This window comes from Urocitellus parryii, chromosome 6, assembly GCF_045843805.1.
Source record: "Urocitellus parryii isolate mUroPar1 chromosome 6, mUroPar1.hap1, whole genome shotgun sequence".
In the NCBI taxonomy this organism is placed as follows: domain Eukaryota; kingdom Metazoa; phylum Chordata; class Mammalia; order Rodentia; family Sciuridae; genus Urocitellus; species Urocitellus parryii.
In genome coordinates, this window is record NC_135536.1 from 81099686 (window position 1) to 81124554 (window position 24869).

The 24869-nt window shown below is 48.0% G+C and overlaps 3 protein-coding genes across 3 annotated transcripts; 2 read left to right on the forward strand and 1 right to left on the reverse strand.

Moving 5' to 3' along the window:
• Positions 1-937: 937 nt before the first annotated feature.
• Lpcat4 (lysophosphatidylcholine acyltransferase 4) lies at positions 938-8681 on the forward strand. Its single transcript, XM_026391538.2, has 14 exons — positions 938-1128; positions 2393-2535; positions 2845-3065; positions 3387-3499; positions 3595-3655; positions 3926-3984; positions 4181-4215; positions 4750-4804; positions 4928-5010; positions 5267-5392; positions 5765-5897; positions 7458-7556; positions 7901-8057; positions 8353-8681. The coding sequence occupies exons 1-14, from the start codon at positions 1015-1017 to the stop codon at positions 8526-8528; spliced, it is 1575 nt and encodes a 524-aa protein (XP_026247323.1). The 5' UTR covers positions 938-1014; the 3' UTR covers positions 8529-8681.
• A 1167-nt stretch (positions 8682-9848) lies between these two features.
• On the reverse strand, positions 9849-20283 carry Nutm1 (NUT midline carcinoma family member 1). The gene is made up of 7 exons (XM_026392996.2): positions 20253-20283; positions 16992-17703; positions 14858-14986; positions 13170-13309; positions 12418-12695; positions 12111-12227; positions 9849-11801 (listed from the first exon to the last, which is right to left on the reverse strand). Exons 1-7 carry the CDS (start codon positions 20266-20268, stop codon positions 9849-9851), a joined length of 3345 nt encoding a protein of 1114 aa, XP_026248781.1. The 5' UTR covers positions 20269-20283.
• Positions 20284-22283: 2000 nt separating this feature from the next.
• Nop10 (NOP10 ribonucleoprotein) lies at positions 22284-23071 on the forward strand. Its single transcript, XM_026392720.2, has 2 exons — positions 22284-22394; positions 22726-23071. The coding sequence occupies exons 1-2, from the start codon at positions 22341-22343 to the stop codon at positions 22864-22866; spliced, it is 195 nt and encodes a 64-aa protein (XP_026248505.1). The 5' UTR covers positions 22284-22340; the 3' UTR covers positions 22867-23071.
• Positions 23072-24869: the final 1798 nt, after the last annotated feature.

Consider the following 24869-nt stretch of genomic DNA (forward strand, 5'->3'; position numbering starts at 1 on the left):
CTTTCCCCAAGCAAAGAAGCCACTTTCTTCTTCTGTGTATTACATATTTGATTGTGTGCCTGGCTGGATTTCAAAGTCCACGCAATTCTCTGGTGCCTGAGCCCTCCACGGCCTGACCACTAGGACGCTTGTTTTCTAGAGTAGTTTGGGAATTGTGGGTGACGGAGATTACTGGGTCTTCTGTGGACCACAGAGACAGACCGACACTGACCGCCGCAGTCTCCCCCAACCGGCCCCTCGGGGTTCCAGGGAGGCACACCCGCCAGCGCACCTGGGCTGATGGCGCCCAGATTACGGCGCCCTCGCGCGGGAGGACCGGTCCTGCCTAGCTCCGGCAGGACGCGGAGGCCGAGAGCTGCGAGGCGCAGGACGGCCACCAGAGGGCGAGCGAGCGCAAGTGCTCGCGCGATGGCGGCTCCCCACCGGGAAGGGAAGGTGGTCCATCGCCGAGAAGAGGAAGCTGAGGCCAGGGAGTCCACAGAGCGGGTAGGGCGAGGAGGGTCCGCCCCTTCCTGGACCTGCCGGCCACGGCGTCCTGCGCTCTCGCCTTTCCATTCCCAACAGCCCCAGGGCCACGCCAACCCGCGCTCCTGGGGTGACCGCGGTACCCAGGCGGGGACGAGGTCGCTCTCAGCGGCGCGCCCACCTCGCGGCCCCACTCCCGCTCCGTGCCGGTAGTGCGCGAGGGAACGCCGACCAGGTCTTCAGGGAGTAACTGCCAGAAAGCCGAGGCCCGGGTCAGCCCGCACCTCACAGCCCGCCGCGGCGGCGCAATGGCTGGAGGGGCTGCGGAAGCCGCGGAACAGCGGAGGCGCCCGGCGCTGCAAGCCCCGCCCCTCGGCCGGCGCCCTGACAACGCGAGCGGGCCGGGCCGCGCCGCCTGCTCCCCGCCCCCGGCGGCCCGCACCAGGCGGGGCCGGGCCAGAGCGCCACCGCCGCTGCTGGAGCAGCCGCTCCTCTGCAGAGTGGGGCCCGGGGCTGGGGCCGGGGCCCACCCTCCCACTTTCTCCCGCCATGAGCCAGGGAAGTCCGGGGGATTGGGCCCCCCTGGATCCCACCCCCGGACCCCCAGCGCCCCCCAACCCCTTCGTGCACGAGTTACATCTCTCGCGCCTCCAGAGGGTTAAGGTAAGGTGTGGGCAGGGGGCGTCGGGAGGACTCGCGGAGATGGGCAAATGTGGAGATGCGAAAATGGGCAGTGTAGAGCCATGGAGAGGATGGGCACGGGAATCCAAGAAGGACCCGGCTGATAGGGTTGTGGAGCTGGAGCCGGGAGGTGTGCACGTGGGGGTGGCCGGAGGTGGGCGAGGAGCCCTGGTTAGGACGCGGGCTTGAGCGATAGACAAGCTTGAAGGTGTGGAAGAATTGAGTAGGTGAGGATGGAGCACTGCAGGGGACCCAGGGGTAGGAGAGATGGAGGACACTCGGGAATGCGGATTACATCCTGCGGAGGCTGGCGAGCTAGGATGGAGTTGGAGGCTCTGGGGGCCGGGGTTGCTGAGTGATTCCCTGGGGCTCTGACTTAGAACACGTACCTGGGCCCAGAGACTGCGTCCCTGTGCCCTTCCAACACCCCCTCTTTCTGCCCTCTCCCCCCCCCCCGCACTGCAGCACCTCTCGGTGGGGGCAGGGAAGCTGGAAAGGGGGTTGGCTACAGGAAGTAGAGGGCCGCACCAGCCTGGGGGATCAGGGAGCTGGTGTCGGGAGGAAGTGTCCAAGGTTTCTGCTGTCATCACCTCCCCAGGCAGACTCACTAGCTAGGTTTGTTTACCTGCTGTCTCCCCAGGGCAGCCTATTGGAATCGCTCTTGGCTCCTAGCAACCCTTGTCTGGCAGAGTAGGGCTAAACCTTTTCTTCCCCCCCTCCCCCAATAATAAAGATTTTGCTCTTGGGTAGTACTAAAGACTGACCCGAGGTCTGAAAAGTGGACCTCTCAGTCCACTCTGCATCCCAGGCTCAAAGTGGAAAGAGCTCTGCACCTGGTTTCTGTTTGACATAAGAACTATTTGTGGAAAGGGATGTGGGCGAGGAGGACCTGTCTTTAGCCTACATCAAGCACAGTGCTGGGCACTTTCACATGCATTTTTTTCTCATTAATTTCTCTTAATAGCCTTTCCAAATGCTAGGTGTGTTTTATGACATTCACCTTTATAGGTGGAGTGGGAACCAAGAGAGAGAGAATGAGGCTCCTGGTGCTAATAATTTTTGATCCTCTTGTCCTCACTGATATCTTCATCCCACTGGGAACCTAGTCTCCTCTCCTGTTCCCACACAGCCAGTCACCTGCAAAGGATGATGGCTGCTTGCTTCTGAGTCCATCCTCCCGGGAGAGGGGATGCCATGAAGAAACCATCTCCCAGCTCTAAATGACATTCTCTCCCACTCTCTGCAGTTCTGCCTCCTGGGGGCACTGCTGGCCCCCATCCGAGTGCTTCTGGCCTTTATTGTCCTCTTTCTCCTCTGGCCGTTTGCTTGGCTTCAAGTAGCAGGTCTTACTGAGGAGCAGCTTCAAGAGCCAATTACAGGATGGAGGAAGTAAGTAGGGAATCAGCCCTGGGGCTACTTCTCTTCCCTGTTATCCATTCTGCCCCCTCTTGGAAAAGGAGAAGGAGGCTTCTGAAATTATTTTGTTCAACCTGGGTAGGTGAGATTAGTCAGCCAAGTCCAGACCCGGTACCCAGGACCTCACCTCTAAGTGATGTGCCCTGAGGTGTCCCAGAGGGCCTAGAGATGTCAGCCCCATGGCCAAAGTAGTTGAGGGAAGAAAGGAGGGGTACCCAAACCCCAGGGAGTGGGTGAAGGTCAAGTTGTTGCCCCCACTGATACCCAGCATTGCCCTGGCAGGACTGTGTGCCACAACGGGGTACTGGGCCTGAGCCGCCTGCTGTTTTTCCTACTGGGCTTCCTCCGGATTCGGGTTCGAGGCCAGAGGGCCTCTCGCCTCCAAGCCCCTGTCCTTGTCGCTGCCCCCCATTCCACTTTCTTTGACCCCATTGTTCTGCTGCCTTGTGACCTGCCTAAGGTTGTGTCCAGAGCTGAAAACCTTTCGGTGCCTGTCATTGGAGGTGAGAAAGTGCAATACAGTGAAGGGTGGGGCATGATAACTCTGGGCTCTGGTAGAGAGGGATTTTGACTTCTGGCAAATGAAATGTAAATCAACATCATTTGTCACTGGGTGTCTTAGACACTGAAGGCTGAGGCATTGAGAATGTGTTGGAGGGTGTGCTGATCACTTCTTTGAAAAGACAAGGTCCAATAAAGGAATTGTGCCCAGGGCAAAGAGATAACTAAGGAACATCTCATACTGTGAACAAATGGAGGCTGCAGGTGTTATTGCCCTGGGGAAGGGACCAAAAGATTTCTCCTGATACCTTTGCCACCCTCAGCCCTTCTTCGATTCAATCAAGCCATCCTAGTTTCCCGGCATGACCCAGCTTCTCGTCGTAGAGTGGTGGAGGAGGTCCGAAGGCGGGCCACCTCAGGAGGCAAGTGGCCCCAGGTGGGTAAGGGTCTTGAGACCCTCTCCTCCATTTCTCTGTGCTCCTGAAGAGTCTTTCCTTTCCTCCCCACCTCATTCTGCTCTTTTTCCCCCAGGTGCTATTCTTTCCCGAAGGCACCTGTTCTAACAAGAAGGCTTTGCTTAAGTTCAAGCCAGGTGAATAAAATGATGGTGGGTGGTAAGGCAGTGGGGAAAATGAGCCCCAGTTTGGGGGAGGAATAATCTGCACAGCAGAAGGGTGGGGAGTGTTGGGGAAAAGGGAGACAGGGATCTGCTTAGCTAATGATGACAAGTTGAGGAGTCAGAAAACTGAAAACGAAGGGAGAAGGCTAGGTCTCATTTGGGAACTGGTCCCAGATCCCAACGCCTCATGCTGTCTCATGCACTAACCTCTGCCCCTGGGGTGGGGGTGGAAATGGGATTTAGGAGCTTTCATCGCAGGGGTGCCTGTGCAGCCTGTCCTCATCCGCTACCCCAACAGTCTGGTGAGTCTTAGTCCAAGGAAGGGTGGAAGGGGGAGCATGAATCCACCCTAATGGGAATAAGTGAAAAACATTGGGGCCATGTGGGGAGGTGCATCTGGGGATGGGGCTGGAGGCAGAGTTAGGGCCAAGTCAAAGAAGATTGGCTGGTTCTAGGAAAGAAAGTAATGTTCTGCTCCCACCTCTACTTCTCCCATAGGACACTACCAGCTGGGCGTGGAGGGGGCCTGGAGTGTGAGTTGTATTCCTGGGGTGAGGGTGGGGAGCCGGTTCTGTATTCCTGGGCCATCTACTCTTAAGACAAGGTGAATGGCCCTTTTCATTCTAAGACTGGGAGAGCTAGAGGATAAGAGACCCTTTTCCCTGTTTCCCTCTGACCTTTCAGTATCATCTGGCTGTGCTTTCACCTGTCCCACCTGTATCAGTCCTACTGTGATTACAGCCCCTCACTTTCCTATGTTTCTAAGTGATCTTCCTCCTTAGTTGTCCCCTAGGACACCACCACCAGCCTGCTTCTTGCCTTTTTCCTCTGTTACCCAAACTTCCTCTTGCCCGCAGTTCTTCCTCTGGCACACTCCTGAAACTCTTCTGTCTTTCCCAGCTACCTTCCTGGACCTTTTCATGGTCTCTCAACTGCACATTGACCCAGCTGACTGTGTGGCTAGGGGTTTATTCTTATTTATATCCTTGTGTAGAACTTTCCCTTTCTCAAGGTAGGAGAATCCCATAGTTGGAGATATGTGAACATGGTGTTTTCTCTTCTCCTAGACTCAAAGTTCTCTGGCTCACAGCCTCTCAGCCCTGCAGCATTGTGGATGTGGAGGTATGAACCCAGTGGGTGGAGTGGGAGAAAGGGCATCATGGACTTTTAAAGCCATGGGAAAAGAGTAGGAATAGTCACCCCTCCTTTTGAGGTCCTGCTAAGAATTGTGCATGTCTGTTTTAGTTCCTCCCTGTGTATCAGCCCAGCCTTGAGGAGAGCAAGGACCCCACCCTCTACGCCAACAATGTCCAGAAGGTCATGGCGCAGTGAGTGTTCCACAAAGTATTTCCTGGAGTAGATACACAGCAAAAAGGAACCTCAGGGAGGGGGAGAATGGGGGAGGTCTTGAGGCAAAGATTAGGGGCCTGGCAGTGGGAAGGGCTATTGAATAGCTGAGGCTAAGAAGGGGAAAGATAAAGGAGCCTGACCCCTCCTAGGTCAGTAGGCCAGAGTTAATAATGAACCCTCAGAATTTCTTCTGCTTCCTCTTTCCCTCTCCACTCATCCCTCTTCATCCCATAGGGCCTTGGGCATTCCAGCCACTGAATGTGAGTTTGTAGGGAGCTTGCCTGTGATTGTGGTGGGCCGGCTGAAGGTGGCATTGGAGCCACAGCTCTGGGAACTGGGAAAGGTGCTTCGGAAAGCAGGGTAAGTGACCTTGAAGATGAAGGTACAAGCATTGTCATAAACAGAGAAAGAGAAAATAAAAAGAAAAGGGAGAAGTAGGAGAGAGAAAGGAAAGTCTTAAGAAAAAAAGTGGGATGCTAAAGGAGCTTCTTAAGTAAAAGGATTAATAGAAACTGGGGGAGGAGAAACAGGATACCTACTAACAGGTGAGGAAAATAAGGACTTTCAAGGGAGTGGGTCAGTTCCCTGGATTCAATTCCCTGTGCCAGAGGAGGAAAAAAAAAATCCAGCAGCTAAACCTATGTTGGGAGAATGTGTGGAGCTGGGCCAGGGTGCTACTGCATGGTATATAGGTATATCCTGGATCCAGCTCTGCCTTCAACTCTGTTGTAGGCTGTCCCCTGGCTGTGTGGACACTGGGGCAGAGCCAAGCCGGAGTCGAATGATTGGCCAGGAGGAGTTTGCCAGACAGCTACAGCTTTCAGACCCTCAGACGGTGGCTGGTGCCTTCAGCTACTTCCAGCAGGTAAAGGAGCTACAATGCAAAGGGCAGAGGCCAGGGCTTGCTCTCCAGGCTGACATACTCATGCATTAGAGGCGATATCCTACTGGCCTATATCAGTAGGATGCCCAGCTGAGAGTCTCCATTGGGTATTCTGACCACCTTTGACAGATGATTATCTTCGGAGATCCATTGGAAGTTTTTTTTTTTTGTTTTTTTTTTTGTTTGTTTGTTTTGTTTTGTTTTGTTTTGTTTTTTTTGGTGAGTATCCAGTGCATGGAAGAGCAGTGGTTTGTTTTGTTATAGGTACTAAGGATTGAACCCAGGGGCAGTTAACCACTGAGCCATATCCCTCAGCACTTTTTATTTTCTAGTTTGAGACAGGGTCTCCCTAAATTACTTAGGCCTCACTAAGTTGCTGAGGTAGACCTCAAAGTTGTAATTCTCTTGTGCCTCAGCCTCCCGACTGGGATTATAGGCATGTGTCACTATGCCCTGCATAAGATCAGTGTTGTAATTATTGTCAGGAGGAACAAGTGGGAAAATAAACCATAACTGAGGTCCATCAATTTCTGAAGCTACTTTAGAGATTGGCAGAGATGGGGGCATCATATGACTGTATGGGGCACTGAGTGAGGATCTTCACACCACTGATAGGTTAGACAGTGGAGAATTTGAGATCCAGGAGTATTTTCAATTCTGGGGCAGATTTTTTCTAATAGCCTGTGACTCCTCTATGAGACTCTGGAATAGTCTCAAGAATCTTGGCAAGGGGCTGGGGATGTGGCTCAAGCGGTAGCGCGCTCGCCTCGCATGCGTGCGGCCCGGGTTCGATCCTCAGCACCACATACCAACAAAGATGTTGTGTCCGCCGAGAACTAAATAAAATAAATATTAAAAAAAAAAAAACTCTTTAAAAAAAAAAAAAAAAGAATCTTGGCAAACCATGAATTTCCTTGGTATACAACTAAGTTTCCCTGTCAAGTTATAATTTTAAAAGATTATTAATGTTTATGAACAACAGTAGCCCCAAGTAGCTCTTTTTTTTATTTAAGACACAGACTATGGCTCTTAACATTCTCTGAAGGGACAGAGTGATCAAGTTTGTAGATTCCTTAGATTGAAGCACTGTGTGTTCCTGAAAGGAGCTCCTATGTGGTTCTCCCATACAGCTTGAATAGCAGGCATCCTGCTTGGGTTTTTTTTTTTTGTGAGAAATTAGGCCAGTGGTCCCCTTTCAATCTGTGGGACTAGTTCTCTCACATACGCTGAGTCAGAGGAGAGAACCAGTTTGTCCAGCTTGGGGGCCAGGAGTGCCTTCGTGGTATGTCAGATACTTGATGGTAAGTAACTCTGGCATTCCTGAGGGATTCCCTAACATTCCTAGGAGATCTCTTTGTGAGATCTTTGTCACCAAGTAACTTGAGATAGTTCCTTCAGGTTACAATCTTTCTTAATCTTTCAGGAATCCTGCAGAGTTTAGAGCTCACAGGCATCACAACCATGCCTGCTTAGGAAAGGGAGGAGCCCAATCCAGAGAGCAGGAGGGAGGGTGCCCTGCTTCACCCTGGTTTCTCTTTGCAGGATGCCAAGGGTTTGGTGGATTTCCGAGATGTGGCACTTGCACTAGCAGCTCTGGATGGGGGCAGGAACCTGGAGGAGCTGACTCGCCTAGCCTTTGAGGTACCTGGGAAGTGAGGGGCACTTGTGGCTATGCTCATCCCATATCAGGAGGCTGGTGTTGTGCACAATTCTCAATAATTTCTAGATGGTAGGCACTTGGTGTCCTACCACATGCCACACTTCCGAAAGCTACAGAGCCCTGGTGTCTCTGTTGAGGTCTAGCAAGGAACCACAAGAGGGCAAAAGCTATAAAGTTTACAGTTCTGCAAAAAGATCTGTAAAGGTCAGAGGGGGACTATGCAAAGTGCTTTCTGAAGAGGAGGAGCGTATCAGGCAGACCTGTGGGGCAAGATGATTCAGTGTCTTGGGGATACAGCTTGACTTGCATCCCTTTCTTTCCCAAGCTCTTTGCCGAAGAGCAGGCAGAGGGGCCTGGCCGCCTGCTGTACAGAGACGGTTTCAGCACCATCCTGCACCTGCTACTGGGTTCACCTCGCCCTGCTGCCTCAACTTTGCATGCTGAGCTGTGCCAGGAGGCACCCAGCCAGGGCCTCTCCCTCTGTGAGTCACTGCCTTCTCGGCCTGCTCGGGCACTCAGGCACCATCAGTACCAGGGACTTGGAGAAGAAAGCATGGGTTCAGAGGGAACAAGGGTTAGTGGCTGGTTTGGAGGATAAAACCTCTGTCTTGAGAGCTGAGGCTGGGAAGAATGGGCTGAAAGGGAAGAGCAGACAAAAACCTGGATTTGAGAAGTTAAACAGAGATAAGAGGGGCGGGACCTCTTGGTTCTGAGTAGATTACAGGGGCGTCTTCTCATTCTTGGGTCTTGACTTTTTTCCATCTCTTGTTTGTCCAGGTCAGTTCCAGAACTTCTCCCTCCATGACCCACTCTATGGGAAGCTCTTCAGCACCTACTTGCGCCCCCCACACACCCCTCGAGGCACCTCCCAAATACCAAATGCCATCTCCCCAGGCAGCCCCACTGCTCTGGCCAATGGGACCATGCAAGCACCCAAGCAGAAGGATGACTGAGAGCCTCAGTCACCCACCCCTTCTTCCTCAGCTCAAATCCAGCCCCGCAGACTCAGGGCAGCGCCAGGGACCTACCCTATGCCTCAACCCCATCTCTGCTCCTGTTTGATTTTGGTTGTTGTTGTTTTTTTAAGTTGATTTTAATTTTTTGTTTGGTTGGGTTTTTTTGTAAGAAACTATTTTATATATAAATATAAATATATATCTATTTAAAAAAAGTGAAGCTCAGTCACATGGATGACATCATTAGTTGGGAAGGAAAAGGATGAATGGTTACAGGATGCCCATTGGAAGACCCAGAAGGTTCCAAAGGTCAGTCCTCTTAGCCATAGCTGGAGGAGTATTCTCACTCCCAGACAGGGCTCTTTCCTGTACAGAAATTATACAGAGAAATCTCATACCCTCCCTTTATGTTATCACCTCCTAAATATGCACATTTTAATAGACTAGTTCATGAACCTCTTTTCAGCCCATTCCCTCTTGTTCTGTCCTCATTAAAGATTAAAATAGCTTACTACCATTCCATATTTAATAATCCTACTGAGACTTGATTCCATCACCCATAGTGGGAGCAGAGAGCTATGTCAGTAAGGAAGCAGCCTCCCAGTTACAGGGCAGACCAACCATGTGGGTCAGTTTCCCTGCCAGAGGATGAGCTGAGGACACATGAGTCCTTTCTGTTCAGCATCCTTTCAAGGAAGAAAAGAAGGCCCCTAGAAACAAATAAGGAAAACTAATTAGATTTAAGAAATTAGATCTCTGTCCTAGAGATTAATATATAAAAAAGCAAAGGAAAGGTAAGTAACAGTAGAATATCCAGAAAAGCCCTCTTGATGCCAAGTCCAGGCTTGTGTAGATGGAATGAATAAAGTGATCTGATCATGTGAAAACTCTTGTTTTGGGCCCCTATCACAACCTAAATATCTGTTGCCAAAAGGAAGCAGGGAGCCAAGTTAAGGTGAGAGGCACGGTCAAGTACCTAGATCCAGACTGTAGAACTACCCCCACCTACTTTCACAACATCTTGCCCTATCTAGCAGCAAAGGTGTTCATGTAGAAGAAGGGCACATTGAGAGCATTCTCCAACAAAAGAAACCTTTATTTTATTCCATACAACAACTTCCAAAGGTTCTTCCAACTATGGAACCACCTGCAACCTGGTCAATCTGACCTCCCGCCTCCCTCACCAACCACTCTTGCAGAACATAACAGCATTGGGCTGAGGCTGATTCTCCACTGTGAGCAGCAGCAGCAGTGAAATCTACTCTGGGGCACCCACCTCTGGGACTGGCAGGTGGGTCAGGATGGTCCCTCTGCTTCCTACTGGCTACGACGTCGTTTCTTTCTTCTGCCTGTGACAAAACTGTCACGCCGCCTTTTACGAGGCTGTGAGGGTCGCACAGCTCCCAGAGCCAGGGGTTTCTCCCCAGGGACCCCAAGTTGAGTTCCTGATTGGGGTCTCTTTTCAGCAGCAGCTGGACCTCCAACTACAGCCCGCTTTCCAGACTTGACAGGATATGGAGCTTGGCTAAGGCCTCTTTCCTCAGTGGAGGGGTAGGATGATCTTTGGATAGACCGACTTCCTGAGGCTTGGCAAGGACTGAGGGGAGGCCCTCTCGGAGACAGGCTGAGTTTTGAGGCCAAGAGGTAGGCAAAGTTAGAGAGCCCCTCATCTTCCTCATCTTCCCCCTCCTCCTTTTCCCCTCCTTTTATCACATCTGAGGTGTGTGTTTTATTCATAGGAGAGGTTTCTCTCAGGACTAAAGCATCCCTGGTTCCCCATCTAGGGGAAGAGCTCTGTAGGCCCTGGTGAGGAGATGTTGATTTGGAGGCCCTGAGTGTCAAGGTGTCTTGATTGCTTTGTAAAGGAACAAGGTCGTTCTGCTTAGACAAACCCTTGTCTTCCCTGCCCACTCCTTGAGGATCATCAGAAGTAAAATTTGTAGGACAGGTATCCTTGCTGACCCCTAGTTGGAGGCTACAGTTATCTCTAACATCTAGTATGTTTTCATGTTCTGTGGTTTCCAACAGAGGAGAAAAGAGATTGCCTCTGCTCCCTGCCTCTTGGCTGCCCTCCGGGAAGGAGGAAGCATCCTGGGTCCCTAGAATAATGGGATTGCCCTGACATGCAGGCAGCAGAGTTTCTTTGGAAGACCCCAATGTGGAGGTACCAACTCTGCTTTCCAGCAGTGGAGAACAACCTTCAGCCCAGAGATCACTGTCCTGTTCTCTATTGGGTCCCAAGACTGGGCTATTGGCTCTCAGAGGTACTGACAAGCTACAGTAGTTTCTCTTTTCTAGGGCAGCTGTGGCATCTGTTTCTCCACAGGGAACCACACTGCTCCCCACATCCCTAGGCACCGTGGTTTCTCCAGAACCCAGAGAAATGCTGTTCCTGGAGCCCAGTTCCTGATGCTCAGTTATACATTCCCCATCTTTGAAGCTCTCTATGACTTCTTCAATTTGTAAGGGCAACTCCAAGCCTACGGCATCCATCTCACTGCTCAGCCAAAGTCCTGGGCTAAGAGAGGTCCTGTCCCTGTCCCCAGCTGCTCCAGGGGAAGGTTTTTGATCACAGTTCTGAACCATGGGAGGACCTCTGTCATCTCTGCACATGGTTCCTGAGGAGCCTTCCTGCAGTGCTGCTGAAGGCTCTTTCCCTTGAGGAAGCACTTCAAGTTCCCCCATCTGTTGTACTGTCTGCAGCCCCAGATCCTGCTTTTCTAACCCTTGTCCTTCTGGACGAGCTGGCTTTTCAAGCTCAACATCCAAACTAGGGGGTTTCTTGGGCTGGGGGCCTTCCTGCCAGCAAAGGGGCAAAGCCTCTGAAGTCCTGTCAGCTGCCAAGCAGTGCCCAGGGGACCCAGCACCTCCCAGATGGCCCTCCTGATGTGGTGACAGTTGGTTTATGACCTTCCTAGACCCTTTTCTCTCCATACCCAAGAGTGTCTGAGTTCCCTGTGAAGCCCCAAGTTCTACCTGCAGGTCCCAGCTACTCGAGGATGGCAGAGTGTTCCCCTCTCTGCGCATTCCCCTTAAACCATCTAGAGCTCGCTGCTGCCCACCATGCATTTCTCTTGCCTGCTTTCCTGAAGAAACAGCTTTTCCAAGGCAAACAGTACCCCCCTGTGGCCCAGGTGAGGTCCGAGGCCTCCCACCCCCACCTTCATCCTTATCAGAAACAGAATGGCTCGAGACCAACTGAACTGCACTGCAATTTGGAGGCGTCTCCACATCCTCCTGTTCCAAGGCCGAGAGTCGCTTCTGGACCAGCTGAAAGAGAATGGACAAATACCAGTTCTATACATAGTTGTGAGAAGAGGTGGCTGAGTGGGCAGTAGAGACGGTATTTGGGCAGAACAGGGAAGAAAAGCTTATGGCTCAAGTGATGGTATCAAAGACATAATTGCAGCTCTTCCTACCTTCTCATGCCTTATTCTCATGCTTGGACCCCTTACTCTCTCATTTCCTGTGTTTCCACAGTCCTATAACTATTCTGCACCTAAAGCCCAATCCTGAAGCTGTTCTAAGAAAAAATCTTGAAAACATCTTGTTCTAATACTCCCTACCTCCCAGGTTTACCTGTGCAAGAGTGAGTCTTTCTTCTTGTTCCAGCTCCTCCATTAAGGCTAAAGGATCTCTCTCCTGTTCTGGAGACAGCAGATCTGCCATAAATTGAGGGTGAATAATGGCCTCCACCTGGAGAATAGAAGGAACAATGATGTGAATCCTTGATGAAGTAACCTGTGAGCCAAAGATCTCCAGAGACAAGGCCATGACTACCACCAGTTAAAGAATAAAGCCTACCTTCTGCCTTAGACAGAACCCCAGATGGTTGGTATCCCATCATGCCCACCCCTAGGACCTACTAGAAAGTAGCCCAGCCCACCTTGGAGACAAAGATCTCCTGAGAACACAGCTCATCAATGTAGCCCAGGAGACTTGGATCTGGATACATTGCTTCTTCCTCCTGTTGCTCCTCCTTTTTTCCATCCGACTCCCCAGTGGCCAAGTGACTCCCCTCCAGCCCTTCCATGATGTCAATATACTCTCTCACAGCTTCTGGTGGAATCTCCTTAGGTGCCTCAGGAACTGGAGGCCTTTGGGGTTTGCGCTGTCGCCGGCGGGGAGCCCGTGCCTTGGAGGCTGCCTTCTTTGGAATGTACACTAGGGGTGGGAAGTGGTACAGGTTGTGCACTAGGGGAATGGGAAGTGGCAAGGAAGCCTTGGCCTCTACCTCCCAATTCTATTTGTAAGGGCAGCAATCTGGGTACATTGAAATGATTCCAGGCTGAAAAAGTACAGACCATGCGAGAAGATTTAAAAGCCGGAGGCTATGAGAGAGAGTCACAGTATTGGAACTCTTTCCCCATTTCTTAGGCAGATAAGGTACAATGGAGTTCATCTGCAGTCTAGATGAGAGAATAATTAGTTTATGTGACTGAGATCAATACCTAATTCAGGACAAGGGCAATCTGAAACCCAGCTTCCTGAGGGGGCATTCTGTTTGGGATATAAAATGCACTTCCTGGAAAGAGTGGCAGGAGCAAAGGCCGTGCCTTCCCTAATCCATAGCTGATTTCTGTATGCCTCCCTTCAAGCCTTGGGCTCATTTCTACTATTGGCATTGGGCAGCCTTACCTGGCTGCTGGCAAACCTCAGGGACTGGTGGCCCTGGAGGATCAGATTTCAAAGGGGCTGCAGGAGGCAGTCCCTGGGCACCATTCATCAGTTGTGCATTCTGTATCTGCAGCTCCTCTTCTGCCTCAAATTCCATGAACCTGTTTTGTAGAGGGTGACTAAGGTACGGGTGGTGTGGAGGAAACCCAGCCCATTAGGAATCCAGACACCAGGCAGCAACCAAGCATGGCCAAGAAAGGAAGTGCCCTCATTTAGGCAAAGTCTTGCCTATGTCAAGTCACCCAGGGAGAAGCTGCTCACAGGCACCCTAGTAATGGTTCTGGGGTAACCTTGTAAGATTACTACATCATCCCTTTACCTACAGTGTTCACTTAGGAAGTTTGTTAAGGAAGTGAATGAACTAGAGCTTATAACCTCCAGGACAGAACAATATAGCCTTTACTTTTTTTCTATATCCGTTTCTCCCAGCTGCACAGATTTTATACAGTAATACTAAATACAGGCTTGTTGAATTAAATAGGGCCTATGCAACAGCCTGCTGGGACCTTACAAGTGGGCTCCTCTTTAAGGCCTTACCTCCCCCACCCATTCCACAATCCTAGAAAATGGCAGAATTCCTGAATCAGGACCCTGGTTGCAATTCAAGGCAGGTTCCATCAGGAAGCAATGCTGAGATCCAGGAACCTTGAAGCTGGGACTGAGGCCTTGGAAGGGTAAATCTAGGAAATATGGGTCGAGACAGGAGAGAAGGTAGAAGCTAAGCTTGGAAGAAAGGCTTCATTTGCTTTGTTTTCTGAGATGGAGTCTTGCTAGTTGCCTAGCTGGTCCCAAACTCCTGGATTCAAATTATCCTCCCACCTCAGCCTCCCAAATATCTGGGACTACAGGCATGCACCACATGCCCAGCAAGTTTTGGGGTTTTTTGTTTGTTTTGGTACCAAGGATTTAACCCAGGGGTGCTCAACCACTGAGCCATATCCCCAGTCCTTTTTAATATAATATTTAGAGACCAGGTCTCACTGAGTTACTAAGTGCCTCGCTAATCTGCTGGGGCTGGCTTTGAACATGTGATCCTCCTGCCTCGGCCTCCCGGGTTGCTGGGATTACAGGAATGTGCCACTGAGCCCAGCTAAGAGTTTTTTTGTTGTTGTTTGTTTTTTAACCAAAGATGTCCTAGACAAATGGTAAGAGCCAGCACCCTGGCTTCCCCTAACCAAACTCTTCAGAACTAGTCCTTCCCTGGGATGAAGAGGAAAGGATTTTCTGTGCCACTATTTCCAAAAGAAAGGTGGTCCCAAAGTCCTATATCACAGCCACTTGCTACTTGGACAGCTGAGAAAACCTACCCAGTAGGGTTCACCTCCTCATTACTAAGTCCCTTGAGCATGAAATTTTTACACATATTGGGCTCCAGTCCCATCCTAAGACCTTCAATATGAATGTCCGTAAATCTAAGATCTGAAATTGGGGGGAGGGGATGATGCTTTCAAAAGAACATAGGTAGAATAGAAAAATCCACAGAATCAAGGTGGAGGGAGAAGCAAGGATCCATGGGACTCTATCCTAGCCTATGCTCCCCTCCTGACACCCCTGTTAATAATCTCTGCCACACCTAGACACAGGCACTCTCCATTGCCCCACCACTCTCGGCCACACAGTCCCCTCAAGAGAATGAAATTTAGACTCACTTTTCCGCCATCTCATAAAAGATCATCCTGTCGAAGTTGCTGGTGTGCTCCCACTCCTGCACAGCCCTCGGCAGTCCCTCCTCCAGTGTCATGGTAGGCTTCAGGCGGGCCAGAGAGCGAAGCACTGGGCTAAAACCCCCATTGGGTCAGTCGCATTCCAAAAGTTGGTCCCCTGCACACCTCAGTCCATATCCCCTGTCCCTCATCAAATCCAGCATGACCCTCAGGCCCTCTCATGTCCCACTTCTGATGAGATTTCCAGAATTCCAACCTCCCATCTAGTCCTATATTCACCTCTCTTCCCACTGAGATTTGTAAATCAAAATAAAATAGATTCTTCTTCTTCTCACCTTTTGAATCAACCAAGGAAACTACCCCTAATTCTCACAGTGCTATCTTCAACTAAACGTTACAAAGAAAATATCTTGTGTTTCTAAATGAATGATACTCACTATAAAGTATGCTTAACTCTCCCTGTTCAGAGCCTCTTGCATTTTGAAAGACATTCACTAATCCAAATGAATCTCTACCTAAAGGATGTTTGGTATCTTTCTTCATTGGTTTTTCAGACAACTTCAGACATTCCAATATAATATTAGACCCTCACTTTGTGAAGGCTCTTGAACCCTTTCTGATCCAGAAGAGAGTGAGAGCCCAGACTAAAGTAAGGATTTCATCTTTACCTCTCTAGTTTTCCTTTGAGTCCTCAAACATTATTGTGTACCGGAGTCACCTGAGGAAGCTTGTTAACACGGATTGCAGCGCCCCATGATCCCAGAACTGGGCATTTAACCAGCTTCCCAGGTGACTGTTGTAGAGTGTCTGGACTACACTTGGCAGGAGAACCTTCCCAGGGTCCCTGAACATGGACAGCAGAAGTTGGCTAGGACCAAAAGTGAACCGATCCCAAGCAAACTTTGAAAACCCAGAATGGCTCAAGATTTGTAAATTCAGCCTGGTAGCTTCCGAGAGAAAACTCTGAACTTGAAATAGAGGGAAATCAGTAAACTAGCTTATCTAGGACTCCAGGTTGAAAGGAGAGATTCTTTTAGGAATTATGGCACTGGAAGAGTAACTAAGTTTGTTCAAAGTCCAGTAAGTAAGATGGGGTATGTGTTATATAGTGGTTTGCACAAATTGAGAGAGACAGCCAGTGTGGTTGGGAAGGAGGAAAAATTCCCCAGATGACTAATGACTGCTTTATAAACTAAACAGCTTATGACCCCAGGCTCCTTGGCCAAACATATGTTCACTCTTAAGCAAGGACACTTTGGTTTTTTGTGAGCTCTTTTCCTCTTTTAGATTGCCTTTTTATAATAATAATAAAATAGTTACTATCTAATAATGCACTCTCGTCGCGGTAGCACGCTCGCCTGGCATGCGTGCGGCCCGGGTTCGATCCTCAGCACCACATACAAACAAAGATGTTGTGTCCGCCAAAAACTAAAAAATAAATATTAAAAATTCTCTCTGAAAAAAAAAATATTGCACTCTCTATGCCAGGCACTCTGCCAAGCACTTTTCATTTTCTCAGCAACCTTCTGAGGTAGGTACAGTTATCCCCTTTTTAGATGAGAAAACTGGGGGCAAAGGTGTGAAATGTCCTGCCCAGGATCACAAATCTGTGAAGCCTAGCAAACTCCGCATCCTATCTCAACTTGACTTCTGAGTATAATGGTATAGTGGGGGAATGGCACACACAAGAGTCCTTTGCTTGGCAGAGCATTGACCTCCTCCCCCTACAAGAATAAGTCAGAGCCCAGCACTCCTCATTCCCTCTGGTTTGTATAGTACAACTCAATGTTGAAGGGCAGTGAGATAGACCCAGAGGACCCTGATACTTGGAGAGAAAGACCTAAGCATCAACCACTGCTCCTTGCTTTCTGGACAAGAAACATGTCTCTAAGCTGAGGATTACCATAAAAATGCTTGCCTGAACACACATGAAAGAAGACATCTGAAAGCTTGTTGTAAACTGGGAAGAGGGTAAAGAGGCTGATTATTACTGTTTTTTGACTTCTCAAGCATCTCCTCACTCTCATGTCCTAACCCCTAGCCTAATCCCCTATGTTTATCCCAAAGTCCTCCTTATTTAAAAGCCCTAGGATAATTCATCTCAGGTTTCCTCACTTACATAAGAAAGCAGGAAAGAGCTTCTACATCAGGACTTTGGGATTCGTGCCTCCGGGCCAAGGCCTTGTAGCGCTGCCAGCGACGGAAATTCTCATAAACGCCCTTGGAAGTATAGGCCAGGTCACCTAGTGAGGGCTTCTGGGTGGATGCAGAACCTGCTTCCCCAAGTGCCCCTTGAGGCCCTGGCCAAGCCTTTTCTGGAGGCACAATAGGGGCCAGTTGGGCAGCTGGTGGTGGAGCCTGAGGAGGAAGGCCTGGGGGACCCTCCTGGCTCACCCCAACAGCTTCAGTGGGCAGGATGGGCTTCATGTTAGAAGCTGTAATGTACTGGGCAGGAGGACCCTCAGAGCCCCCACAGGGAGCACCTGAGGGAATCCAACTGAGGGTTGTCTGAGTAAGGATGAAGTTCTGAGTTTGAGAGGGCTCAGCTGGTCCCCCTTCTGCCTTGACTTTGACAATGACCTTCCCAGTCGCAGTCCCAGCCCCACTGGGGCCAGAGCTGGCTTCTCCAGTCACCAACAGCGGGCTGGGGAAAGCAGAGAGCACCAGAGGATTGCCTGGAGAGAATGCAGAAGTCAGGGAGGGCTGTGGAGATGGCTCCCAGGGTGGCTGGTCTGGTGGGCCAGGAGTAGGTGGGGGAAAGGGAAGCGCAGTAAAAGGAGATAGGGCAGCACCAGGTTTCATAGTCACATCTGGTCCCGGAAGTGGAGATGCTGTTGAGACAAAGAAAAAGAGAGAATGAAGTAGGACAAAGGAGGCCAGAAGTTAGGCCATCTGAGAACCCCTAAAGAATAAGAATCAGAGCACTGCTGGTGACGTGGCTCAGCGATAGTGTCACTTGCTTAGCATGCTAGCATGCATGAGACTCTGGGTTCAAATTCCAGCACCACAAAAAAAAAAAAAAAATCAGAGAACTGATTCTCAACAGGTGAAGGAAAAGATATGGATGAATTTGTGCAGCTTGCTTCCTAAAATCACTTGGTCCCCTAAGTGATTTTTTTTTGGGGGGGGTACTAGGGATTGAAACCAGAGGTGCTTTACAACTGAGCCATATCCTCAGCCCTTTTTATTTTTTTATTTTGAGACAGGGTCTCACTAAGTTGCTTGGGTCTCCATAAAGTTGCTGAGGCTGGCCCTGAACTTGTGATCCTCCTGCCTTAGTCTCCCAAGTTGCTGGGATTTCAGTCCCCAAATTATTTTGATGTTCTTATTCCCAGTTGAGAATTACTGAACTAGAGACGTTGCTTTCTTTCAACAAGGCACACAGACCCTTGTCTGCCAGGAAAAGGCAAGCCCAAACCATCACCACCTCTGAGAGCTTCTTTAGGAACATTCCTGGCAGACCTTCCCTGTGAGCCCCATATGCTATTTACTAAGACAAGGATCTGAGTTGACACCTGTGCAGTAAAGAAACTAGTCCAAGAAAACTTCTGGCTCCTCCCACAGAGCCCTTAAGAAGGTGGTGGTTCCAAAAAGATTATTGGCCCAACCTCTCCTCCTTTTCCTTTTCCTGATGCTCCTTACAATCTCCTTCACTTCCTTTCCTAATCTAAAGCAACAGAAGAAAGATGCAATCTATGATGAGGAGCACTGACTCTAGGAGTCATGAAGTTCAGACCCTACAGCACATCCTGCCCAGCATACACCATTCCCACCAACTCCAAACAAGACATTCAAACCTCCTGCTCCCAGCTGCTCTGTGGAAGTGCAGTTCCCAGAAGGAGATGTGTGGATTGATGTTTGGTTCCCAGAAATTTTGTTACATAACAGTCAGGGATAACTAGAGAGGATTAGATAAGGACCAGGAAATGGAGAAGGGAGGGCAGTAGGGGGAAGGAAGTATCTAGAGCTGTAAGTAATATGCTGGACACATTAAAATATGGTGATGCAGACTATCTGTAGTTCTTCTATTTAGAGCTCCTAATATCAGAAACTTAGGGCACAACAGGAACATGATATTGAGTCTGTGCTAAGGAGAGCACAATTGAAGTCCAGAACACAGGTTCTGCAGAGGAGGAGCCATGTGGACTCCAGTCAAGGAAACCAGGGATAAGCACACAAATGTGTACTGAGTTAATGTGACCTATACCTTCTGGAACTTTTAATAATAATAATAATAGAACATAAGTAGCCTAATTTCAAGTTACTCTCCTCCCCTTCTTTTTTGTAATATTTATTTTTTAGTTGTAGTTGGACACAATACCTTTATTTATTTATTTTTATGTGGTGCTGAGGATCAAACCCAGTGCCTCACACATGCTAGACAAGCGCTCTACTCCTGAGCCATAACCCCAGTCCTCTCCTCCCCTTCTTACAAAGGATACTTCAACAACAAACCAACAACCCTCCACTTCTGCTTCTTGACCAGGAAGTAGAAATGGATATGAGCAAACTTATATTCAAACTCATCTTAACCATACAACAGGAGACCAAGACCTGCCATGAAGTACCAACCACGATGAAATAGGTGTAAGGCCTGAGTTCCACAGAGGTAGACACACCAAGAGTATTTCAGGGAAGCCTCAGCTTTCACCATGGCTGAAGTGACCCACCTCCTCTGGCCCTGACAAATCAATAAAGACTACACCCTGAGCTGAAAGAGAAGCCACCTCCCGGGATGGAAGGAATTGTAAAGCTCTGAGCAGGGGCAGTTATATACCTTCCAGCCCCAATTTCAGGAGTATGTGCTCCTACAATGGATAACACCTCTGAACAGTTTTTTAGCTAATTCTCCCTGCCCTAATCACTTCTGCCCCCACACCCACCCACATACACACACACCTATCATCCTACTTCCCGTCATGACATAAAGAGAAACCCTAGCTCTATTCTCTCAAGGTAAGATTCTAGATTGGGCTCCAGTAGCCTAAAGAAGATACAGGAACTTGGGCCTTTCCCTGGATCTTTTCTGTGCCACTGCTGCTGCACATGGCTCTTCCCTCACCATACAGATACATGTTGAAGTGGTCCCTCTTCAGAGAATCAAGCTGTTAACTAACTGCCATCCATTCCCTATACTCAGAATGTTTCCTCTGAGGAGCCTTGATTCACCTCCAAGGAGGCCCTCTTCCTTCCTCAGTCCCTAATCTTAATGGCAAAATCTTCTTCCCTAGCCTTTGGTGGCAGCAGGGGTGGGGAGGTGTTAGAATCTCATGTAGCTCCAGATCAGCCTAAAGAGCTAGTCCCCAGATGAAGGGGCAAATTTGAATCCCCAAGGATGTTAGCCTATGGAAGGGATCCTCCCCCACCACCTGAAACTTACCTCCATCTGAAGCCATCTCCCAGGTTTGGGCACTAACTGTGTCTGTCTAGAAGCCTCCAGAATGAGACAGGTCCAGGTCCCAGAGAGTGACTGGCACCAACAGATACACAGGTATCCAAGGAAGGGAGGGCAAAGATTTGATCAAAATAGAACTAGAATCTAGGACTCAAGTATTCTGCAGTGGGGGAAGGGGAGGGAGTTGTGGGGTGGAGTGGGGGCAGGGAGATATTCCACAAAGGGTTCTAGTAAGTAGCAAAAATTAGAACTTCCTCCAAACTAGAATTGGCAACACATTGATGTGTACCTCTTTAGGGCAATTTGAAATATACCTTCTCAAATGCCAAACACAGTGCAGTTTACCTTTCAACTGTGTGTACTTCAATTCTTCACCAACATATCTAATTCTATGCCCTTCAATCCCACCATCAGTTCTGTAACTGATTTCCTATTAATAGCAGGTTGTCATAAGCCCTTGGCTTAATTCAAGGATGACTATAGTTCCTCAACCAATTCAAAGCACACACTCTGAAAATTAAAGGATCAAGGGAACTAATTGTTTAAAATTAGACTCATCCCAAATGATTCAGGGTGTTCCTTCAACTCCTGTGAACATATTACTTTCTTGAAAGCTGCCCTGTATTCCCCAAAAACCCATTACCATAAGGTCTGCAGTCCACAGACACTACAGCCTTAATAAAACCAAGTATACTAAAACTGCAAGTCCAGAAAGTACTTCTTTTTGTTAAATTACTGCTCTCCCCTCAACATGGTGTTTGAATTTGGTGTGTGGGGGGGGGACTCTTTACCACTGAACTACATTCCCAATTGTCTCCTCTCCCCCACCTTTTTTTTTTTTTTTTAAAGAACATAGCTAGCTAAATTGCCAACGCTGTCCTGGAACTTGTCTAAGTCGTTGCAATTATATGCATGCACCACGGCACCCCGATTTCCTTTGTTTCGCTTTATATTTACAGTTTTTATATAGGTAGCACATTAGCATGGTTCAAAAGTCAACTGTGCAAAATGAATATACCTCAAGGTCTTCTGCCCACTACTTTCCCCTGAAACCAAGTTCTCTATCCCAAAGGAAACCAATATCTTCTGTTTCTTGTGGATCTTTGCAAAGATATTTTAAGCAACTACAAGCAAATGCGAACTCTATTCTTTAGACCGGTGCAGTGGCGCTCGCCTACAGCCTATAATCTCAGCGACTCTGAACACTGAAGCAGGAGGATCTCAAAATTGAAGTCAGCCTGGGCAATTTAGTGAGACCCTGTCTCAAAATAATAATAATAATAATAATAATAATAATAGTAATATTTTTTCAGTTTTTTCTGGTTACAAAATCAACATGTCCCAACGTCTTTGCCATCATCTCTGAAATGACAACTTGGTTCCAATTTTTATTTCTTTAGAATCCTATAAGAAGAATTTCTACGTTCTTTTAAAAGTTTGATATACTACTAGAATGGACACTATAATTCATTACTCACCACTATAAGAACGTTGAATTTGCGGTAAAGAGGCCTGAGTTTGAATCTTGGTTCGACTACTAGAACATCACCAACTTCATAAAATAACTTTACTACGCTCTCTTCGCTTTGCAGAATATCGAATACCCATCATGCACTCTTTACCGCCAATACTTTGAAATGAAGCGGAGGAACCGGATGTAAAAGTGGGATCTTTTTTCTTCCCTAGGGTTAAAAGGATTCTGAATCCCAGAGCCCTTGTTTCTCTAGACACTAGCAAGGCACTGCCTCTGAAATGGGTGTGCATCTTTAGATAAAGACAGGACTGCACACAGCAATATTCAGTTCACATCCATCCCTACCTTTCTCTCAAACGACTACTAGTACCTGGCACACAGTGGGCACACTTTATGGGTCTTAGAAAGCCTGCAAGGTTGCAACTGGCGTCACAGGCCAAATGCTGCACCATTGTGCCCTCTTCTGGCCTGCTGAATATAAGGCAAAAAAATGGACTACATTTCCCGGCATCCCTCGGTGCAGTCTTCCGGCGACACAGGAAGGAAATTGACAGACACGTGTTGCAGACCGACTTGGAGCCTCAGGTTTAAACGTGGTCATGTTTCTCCAGTATTATCTCAATGAGCAAGGAGATCGAGTCTACACACTGAAGGTAAGAAGAGGAAACGTTGTAAGTGGGCATGACGAGAAACATTTTTCGTAAGTGGGAAGAGCGGTTGAGGCCAGCCTCCGAGCTGCCTGTCTGGGTGCGGGGTACCAGAAAGTCTGGCACCGAGGCGGGTAGAAACGCAGTGCGCAGCTTCTCCATCTGACCGTCGTGTCTCGGTGCTGCTCTCTCCAAGTCCCATCACTCTTTTGTGTGTGTGCTGGGATTGAACCCAGGGCCTTGTGCATGCAAGGCAAGCACTCTGTCAACTGAGCTGTATCCCCAGGCTTACTTCATCACTCTTGTATTGAGATCATTTTCCTTTTTCCTCGAGCAGAAATTTGACCCTATGGGACAACAGACCTGCTCAGCCCATCCTGCTCGGTTCTCCCCGGACGACAAATACTCGCGACACCGAATCACCATCAAGAAACGGTTCAAGGTGCTCATGACTCAGCAACCGCGCCCTGTTCTCTGAGGGTCCCTTAAATTTCATGTTTCGTCTGTCGCCTGCTTCGAAGAATCTGTAACCCAACCACCCATGCCCTTTGGAATCCAGTTTTCTCCGATTGCCTTTGATCATGCTTGTATGAGGCCATCATGGTGGCATCCTCTTTAAAGGGAACACGTTTTTCATATTTTGAATTATTGCCACGTTATTAAAAATAAAATGATTTGAAAGAGCTCATTTTCTGTTTTGTTGAAGAAAAGGTTGGTAATTTTTATTTTTAATGAGAGGAGGATGAGGGAGAGACTACCACTGGTAGTTATAAAAAGACGACTTGAAAGAAAAATTTCAGTTATTGCCTGTAACTGTAGTGCAGTGTTCAGTGAATGACAGGACAGTTTAGGGATGGAGAAGAGGTTGAGAAAGACTCCCAGAAATGTCAGTATTCACTGAAAAATATCCAAGTAATTTCTTGCTCCTTTAACATTGTTTAGATTCAAACTGAGTTTTTTTAAAATATAATATTTAGACGTATTTTAGAGTGAAGGCAGTCAGTTGGAAGTCAGGCCACTCATATTATTCTCCTCTCTTTGTATAACTTTGATAATGTTACTTAACCTATTTAGTTCTCTTTTTCTCTATTTTCTAAGTTCTCTCCCAACTTTGAAATTGAAAGGGTTTAGTAGTGGATCTCAATGTATCTACAGTGTTTGTCCAGTTGATATAAATAGGGATGACTTTAAACTTATTTGTTCTCCCTCTGGAAATACTCCTAGGTTTAGTTCTCTCTAGTTGTTTTTTTTACACACACCTACCTTTAGTTTCTCTTTGGCAGCTAGGAATTATGTGGAACTTCCCACATATTTTAATTTAAAAGATGAAGTATCAGAGATTCAAGCAGGGATTTTTGTTTTTCAAACTACTGTTGGGGCTTAATTTTAAAAAGAGTGCTAGAAGTTTCTCAGGACTTGAACTTCAATCATGGAGCAATTTTTTTTATCATATTAGTTCATATTAGAGTGATAGTGAGGTAAAATATTATATGGACAGTCAAGAAATGTTAGTTTGCTTATTCCTATCCTCAAGTTAATCAACTATTTCCCAGTCTTTTCATTCCTGGTTTTTGATACTGGATCTGAATATATTTGCTTAATGCCACTGATTTTAAATTGCTTTGTGGAGACTGTATTGTAATTCTGCAATCTTTTTCAACCACATAAAAAGTCGGGGCTCCAGAAGCAGATGTAACTTAAATTAGCACACATGTCATTTATGAAGACTGACCTTGGAAAGGAGTAGATGTGTTTGTCTTGGACTCTGCTGAATAACCGTTCAGGCAAAAAAAAAAAAAAAAGTTCAGCATATTTGTTGAGTGCTAATGGGAAATAGAAAAAAAAATCTATGGATTTGGACCATGACTAACAGAAGACATGATTTTCAAGTACAAGAATGGTGAAATGAGATATTTGTCTCTGTCTGCAATTTTATTTCTTAGCTGGTTCATTTACAGGGTTTTTAGCATTGCATGTGAGAGATTTAAAATTAATCTTTTCCTGTTAAAGGGATGAAGAAGTGTTAGCCAGACATGACGGTGTACTCCTATAATCCCAGAAACTCAGGAGGCTGAGGCAGGAGGCACAAGTTTCAGGCCAGCCTGGGCAACTTAGATCTTGTCTCAAAATTTAAAAAAAGAAAAAAGAAAGAAATTGCTGGGGGGTGTTGCTCAGTGGTAGAGAAACCCTATTTTTTGTTTTGGTTTTGGGTTTTTTGGGGGGCCAACTAGGGATTGAACTCAGGGGGCACTCAACTACTGAGCCACACCCCCAGTCCTTTTTTTTTTTTTTTTTTTTTTGTATTTTAGCTAGAGACTGGGTCTCACTGAGTTGCTTAACACTTGCTTTTGGTGAGGCAGGCTTTGAACTTGTGATCCTCCTACCTCAGCTTCCTGAGCTGCTGGGGTTACAGGTGACGCTTGTGCCACTGTACCCAGCAAGCCCTGGGTTTAATCCACAGGATCACAAAAACAAAAAAAG

Coding starts and splice junctions, on each gene's coding strand:
- Lpcat4 (XM_026391538.2), top strand. CDS start 1,015: ATGAGCCAGGGAAGTCCGGGGGATTGGGCCCCCCTGGATCCCACCCCC. Junction 3,985..4,180: donor TCCGCTACCCCAACAGTCTG/GTGAGTCTTAGT, acceptor CTTCTCCCATAG/GACACTACCAGCTGGGCGTG. Junction 5,393..5,764: donor AAGGTGCTTCGGAAAGCAGG/GTAAGTGACCTT, acceptor ACTCTGTTGTAG/GCTGTCCCCTGGCTGTGTGG.
- Nop10 (XM_026392720.2), top strand. CDS start 22,341: ATGTTTCTCCAGTATTATCTCAATGAGCAAGGAGATCGAGTCTACACA. Junction 22,395..22,725: donor ATCGAGTCTACACACTGAAG/GTAAGAAGAGGA, acceptor TTCCTCGAGCAG/AAATTTGACCCTATGGGACA.
- Nutm1 (XM_026392996.2), bottom strand. Junction 14,987..16,991: donor GCTCTTTCCTGCTTTCTTAT/GTAAGTGAGGAA, acceptor TGGGGGTTTTAG/CCCAGTGCTTCGCTCTCTGG. Junction 12,696..13,169: donor TGAGGTTTGCCAGCAGCCAG/GTAAGGCTGCCC, acceptor TCCCACCCCTAG/TGTACATTCCAAAGAAGGCA.